The following is a 6,000-nucleotide window of genomic DNA, read 5'->3' as shown; positions in this document are numbered from 1 at the left end:
CGTCTCTGCCCTGTCCCCAGGGATCTAACACGACAGGTGTGACATTGCTGGTTTTCTTCTCCAAACCGCCACAGGAGGGGACTTGGCAGGAAGGAGCAGGACGGTGGGGGGGCGGGGGGGTGACGAGGGGAATTGGAGGGGCCTGAGTAGGAGCTCTGGGGCAGGAGGGCAGGGGACTCTAGCCAGCACAGGGCCCTCCCTCTGCACCATCGGTCCCCAGCCTCTCAGGCCGCATGTTGAAGGGCTCCCTGCTTGTGTCTGAGCGGCCAACCCCTCCCGATGCAGCTGTCCACGGTGGTGCCACTTGTGTGGAAGGCGGTTCAGTGGCAGCCCGGGAGCTGTGCTGAGGACTCAGGCAGGACCCTCACGTTTGCCCTTGGGGCTCCCGCGAGAGGGCGGGTTGGGGCTCCTTTGGCCTGGGCAGGGGGCTCCTCTGGGGTCCGAGTCAGTGTTCCAGAGCCATGGGAACGGGGTCCGGGGTGGAAGCTGCCTTCCTTGCATTAGGGGGCCGGCTCATCCCCGCGTACCCTGTCCTGCCCCCAGGTCCGTGGGGAAGGGCCCAGCTCCCGAGGGACACGAAGCAACCGGGGTTGTTTTAAAGACTTTATTTATAAAAAAGTACATTTTTCAACCCATCATTTTTTTTTTTTTTATACAAGTAAAAGGGGGTGATGCAAACACCCCCTGGATTAGAACCAGGAGAATCTGCTGGGCCGTCCCTGGGACCAAAGACGAAAACAGTGACTAAGAAATTGAAGCAAAGGTAGTGCATCACACTCCGGGGGGAGGGGAGGGGGCAGCTTCTCCTGGATTTTGTTTCCATTTATACAAAAAAAGAAAACCATTGTTTTTTTTGTTTGTTTGTTTCCGGCCAAGAATCCCATTCCTCACAGCAGGAGTCAGAAAAGCAGCAGCACGGGTGGGGCAGAGGCTCCTCTGGCCGTACAATCGGGCGGCAGCAGCGAGGTCCCAGAAGCCCTCACCGCCTGGGCCACAGCACAGGGGCCTGGGCACGTCTCCCTGTGGGCCTGGGGCCTGGTGGGGCCCACCTGAGGGTTCCTGGTGGCAGTCAGGCCTAGAAGGTCTCCGTCTGGCCCCTGGGAGGCCTGGCAGCCCTCCCCTCCTCTCACGTGAGCTGCCCACACCACCTGACACAATCCCCAATTCCTCTGCTTGGAGGACGGCAGAAAAATTATTGCACCAGTGACTCGGGCACGCGGGAGGGGGTTGGCATGGGGGCACGTGCCTGGGAAACAGGGCCCCCGTGAGTCTCTCTTATGGCCCGAGCGCTGGGAAATCAGTTTTTCCTGAAGGGCTTTCAGCAGGACCAGCCCAGCCCCCTGGCAGGTCTGTGGGGCTGGGGCACCTGTGCTTGGGTCTGTCGGGGGTGTGCGCCCTCGTGCACGCACGGGCCAGGCCTGACGCAGCTGCACGTGCGCGCCTGTGTTCCCTGATTCCACGCTGCTGCTCTTCAGATGCTTCTGATCAAAGGGGACTCAGAGGGTTGTTACACATCAGAACAATATCAAAATCTCAAGGAAAGAGGGGTATTGGTGGAGTGGGGGGCGGGCAAGGACGGGGAGGGCGACAAGAGGCAGGATGACAAGTGGGGAGGCCTTGGCACATTGCAGACCAAGTTTATTTCATTTCCAGCAAAGGCAGAAGCTCAGCTCACGTTGGGGGCACGGAGAAGCAAGACGTCCTCGTCTCTCTGCTGGGCCAGGCCTTCCCTGTGCCAGCGGCTGTGGCTATGGGCCCAGCAGTAGTACCCACCGCCCCACAAACTTGGGGCACAGAAAACCCTGTCACCCCAGGCCCAAGTGCCGACCCCGGCCTCGTGCCGACTCTTGGCCCCGGGTAGCAGCTGCCCTGCTGGGCGTGCTGCTGATGGGTCCCTGCCGAGGCAGGAGCCTTCTACGTGGCCCACACATCTGGCGTGGACCCCACAATTTGTGCTTTGCTGGAGAGGAGGGCTTGGAGGTGTCTTAAGGGGGACTCAGTGCTTTGGCTAGGCCCGGGGGCCTCCTAAGTCCATCATATAAGGAGGAAGAGGGGGTGGCAGTGCAGATAAAGGAGACACAGAGGAAGAGTCCTTTCAGTCTTGTGATTTCAAGGGGACAGAGAATGCCTCTATCAGGCAGGCCCCTGGGATTTCCTCCTGCCTGGGGGGCAAGGGGACCAAGCAGAGGGGCCAGGGTGGTGTGAGGTGGGATGGGGTAGTGATGTAACATGGAAAAGGTCCTCTGCCCTGGGGTGGGTGGGGGGGACACTACTACTGCTGGGAGATGCAGCCCAGCTCCTCCACCCCCTCTGCCCTGTGGCTAGAAAGACCCCAGAAGTTTCTCCCAACTCCACCCCATCCAGTACTCCCAATGCCAAGAGAGGGGAGTACCGCCCCAGGGCTGGCATGGCTTCAGACTTCTGCTACGTGGCTACTGGGTGGTCTGGGCTGGGGCTAGGGCAGTGGGGGCTGGGGGGAGGAGCGTGACCCAGCTGGTGGGTCCAGGGTTGCCAGGGCAGAGATGGAGCTGGCTGGGGGTCCCATAGCAGCACCAGGGAGGGGAGGAGTAGGGCGGGAGGCTGGCGGCTCCCTTGGGAAGCCTATGGCAGGGTAGGTTGGTGCCCGTGGGGCACAGAGTGGTCTGCCTAACTCCCCCCAACACTTGCCATCCCACAGAGCCCCTGCACCCTGGGCTGAGTTCACTGGAATCCTCATGGGCAGGCATGAACCTGCCTCTCCCATCCCAGGGTCTTTCCCATCTAGAGTGCCGGGGGGATGGGGTAGGCAAATGGAGGAACTGAGGCACTTGGAGCTGGGGGAGCAAATAAGGGGCTGGGCGGGGCCTTCCTCCATGGTATCCTGGGGAAGACCATCAGTCTCCGGTGATTGACAGGGACCCAGAGCCCCATTCAGGAAGGGAATCTACAACTCAAAGGGAAAGCTTCTCCAGGGTTCCCCACCTCATCCAGATGGAGACCAGCGATGGCTGAAGCGGGACGGGGAGGGTGGCGAGCAGGAGCTTCAACTCAGGATCCCTGGCTCCCCGCTCCGCTCGCACCTTCTGGCAGGCCCGGAGCAGCTGCATCGGCCTTCGTGGGCCAGGAGCCAGGAGCTACCTGCGCTCCGCAGAGTCTTATCAGCCTGTGTTTGCAGAGCTCCTACTGTGCGGGCTTCCTTCTCTGGTGCCCTCTGCATCGATCCTCCTTCACCTGTAGCTCCTGGAGGTAATTCCCTTCTGGGATCCCAGCTCTGACTCCCCAAGAGAATCAAGAATTGCTAGCACTTGATTGATAGGGAGAAATTCAAGAAACTTCCACGCTATAAGGAGCAGTTCAGAGCCAGCGTGAGATGCTAGGGGGGAGGCACCGAAGGGCCTAGTGCCAGCTCTCACTGGAAGCTTCTGAAGGCTGCCCCCATCCTCAGCTGGAAGGAAGGGGGAGAGGTGGAGCAGAGAGGTGGGCCTTGGGCAGTGTCCAGCCTGGGTAAGGCATGTGACCCCAGGGGGAGCACAGGGGTAGACACGAGCGGCGTGTGTGTGTGTGTGTGTGTGTGTGCGCGCGCGTACATGTTGGTAGAAGTGTATGGGAGGTGTGGGCCAGAGTCTACCTGGAGTCCCGCTATGTGGGCAGCAGATTGGGGTAAAGAGGAGGGACACACCAGAGCTGGGCCACCTTAACTCCCTGGAGGCCAATGAGGACCAACCTTGCCAGGTAAACACACTGCCCAAGGCCTCAGGTGGGGACCTCAGCTTGATTCCCTTAACAAACAAAGACAACCCTGGATGCTTCAGAAAAGCCGCCCCCCTCCCCTCCCCCTTGGGCGCAACTCCAGCTCACGGTGGGATGGGGGAGGGGTGCCGGGTTCCCTCTCCCAGGGAAAAAGGAGCAGCAGCAGGGGTCGGCGGCAGGGGGCTTCTCCTCTTGGAGCCCCTTCAGCCCTCCACGCGCAGAGAGAGGACACAGACACATTCCAGTGTTGGGGGCAGGGGAGGGCTGTCTCCCCAAACCCCGGAGGGGACATCTAGGTACACAAGACGGGACTAGGGCTCCCTGCGGAGGGAGGCGGGTGGGGTCAGGGGAGGAAAGGTACCAGCAACACCGAAGCCACAGTGAACACACACCAGGGGGGAGGGTGGGGGGGCAGGGAGGAAATCAAAACAAAGCCAGGTCGTGTGCCCTGGGCTCCCAGGTACCCCGAGCAGCTGGGTGAGTCTCTGCCGAGCTCCTGGGGCAGTGGACGGTGGGGGGCGGGCAGGGGGCGTGCGGGTGTGGGCTTGGGGCAGGGGCTCTGCAGACGGGGCTACACGTACCACTCCTTCTTGGAAATGAAAGACCCGTCGTTCTGAGAAACCATGTTTTCCGCCAAGTCCAGCTGCTCCGGGTCGTACTGGTAGCCCAGAGTCCGGTCCCCGTAGCAGCCGTCCTGACGGGCCTCCGCCTCGTCCACCGTGAAGTAGGGCCGCTTGGCGTCCTCGTCGTATTTGGGGTGAGGGCCGCCCGCCTTGCGCTCGCCCCCTCCGCCTTCCCCCTCCTCCTCTTCCTCCTCGTAGCTGCTGCCGCCCAGGGGCCCGGCTTTCTTCTCGTCGTCCGAGTCCTCAGGGTACTGCAGGTTCTGGGCCATGGGCGGGTGGTGCTGGGGGATGCCGGCCTTGCTGTAGCCATTGCCGTACACGTGCTTCTTGGTGCTGTAGTCGCCCTTGAAGGTGTGGCGGCGCCGGCGCAGGGCCACCACGATCCCGCCGACCACAATCAGCACCAGCATGATGCTCCCCACCACGCCCCCAATGATGGCCGTGGGCACCGGCCCGGCGCGACGCCCGTGTTCGGGAGGAGACGGGGTGTAGGGGAACTCTGGGTGAGGAAGAGAGACGGAGGGGGACATTGTCAGTGTCTGCTCCTGGGGAGTCAGCAGGGGTGGCAGGGGAGGGAAAGCCAGGAAGTGGGCCCAAGGCCAGCTCCCGTTCCAAAGGCCCCCCCCAGCACCCCCCCCCCCATCCAGGAGCCCAACACGCTGCAGCGTGGGTAGCTGGGGCCAGGGAGAGGCAGAGACAGCCTCGTAGCCCCAGAGCCCCCATGCTGACTTTCTCCTTGGATGTGGAGCCAGCCCACCCACGACCCAGGGTCCAGTAGACGCCAGTCACCGCCATGACACCCCGTGAAGTAAGTATGCTATTAATTTCCCTCCGGCACACGAAGAGACGGGGCTTAGAGAAGTCAAATAACTTGTCCGAGGCCATCAGCCAATGACGCGTCGCTGATTCTCTTGCACCGAAAGCCTGTGCAAACGTCACTGCGCCCCAGCACCACACCTTGGCTTCTGAGACTCGGAGCCTGGAGCAGACCGGGTGCCCCACGCCTGATTCCATCTGCTCCGAGGTGCTGGCCCCGTAGATGCCCTGTGAGTGCCAGACGCCCGGGCCGTGGCTCTTGGCTGCAGTCTGGCCCTGCAGGGCAGGGTGGGGGCCAGGGTGTAGCCAAGCTGGGCTGTGAGCACAAGACGCTCAGCGTGGCTGTGCAGAAAGGGCGCATGGGAGTACGTCAGCAGCAAAGATGACAAGCATACACGAGCGAGCACGCGTGCCGGCATACACCCTTGTTGTCACGACCGGCCCACACACGTGCTGATGTGATGAACGTGTGTGTACAAATATGTACACACTGAGGACAGAGCAGAAACAAAAAGGCAGAAAAGGTGAAAAGAGAAAGGAAGTGAGTGGGCAGGGAGAGAAGGCTGGGCCGGTGTCTGTCTGCCAGTGGGGTCGGGCCAGAGGCCGAAGGGGTCCCCAGGTGAGGCTGAGGGAGGCGGTTCCCAGCACCACCACAGGGTGGCACCGGAGACCACGGCTGGCCTTGGACAGGAGGAGCCGGTGGGCAGGTCCAGGGCAGGCCTGGAGGGCTGACCTCGGCTGCTCTTAGCCCTCCTCTCTTCAGGCCAAGGGAGGCGGTCAATCTGGGCATATGTTCTGGCCTTTGGGAATCTGTTTCTGCCAGCTCACCCCC

The 6,000-nt window shown here is 61.9% G+C and overlaps 1 protein-coding gene across 1 annotated transcript in view; it reads right to left on the bottom strand.

The window, feature by feature from the left end:
• Window positions 1–1,136: 1,136 nt before the first annotated feature.
• The window catches only part of NECTIN1 (nectin cell adhesion molecule 1), a 68,228-nt gene continuing 63,364 nt past the window's right edge, over window positions 1,137–6,000 (bottom strand). Inside the window, exons 6-7 of the mRNA XM_082844053.1 lie at window positions 4,311–4,851; window positions 1,137–1,481 (exon numbers count right to left, since the gene is read on the bottom strand). Coding sequence (XP_082700179.1) covers window position 1,481; window positions 4,311–4,851 — 542 coding nt within the window. The 3' untranslated portion in view covers window positions 1,137–1,480. The remainder of the gene's footprint in view (window positions 1,482–4,310; window positions 4,852–6,000) is intronic.

Source organism: Leucopleurus acutus, assembly GCF_964270905.1.
Source record: "Leucopleurus acutus genome assembly, chromosome: 8".
NCBI classification, from domain to species: Eukaryota; Metazoa; Chordata; class Mammalia; order Artiodactyla; family Delphinidae; genus Leucopleurus; species Leucopleurus acutus.
The sequence above is the reverse complement of the archived record's forward strand: the minus strand, read 5'-3'. Positions and strand labels throughout refer to the sequence as shown.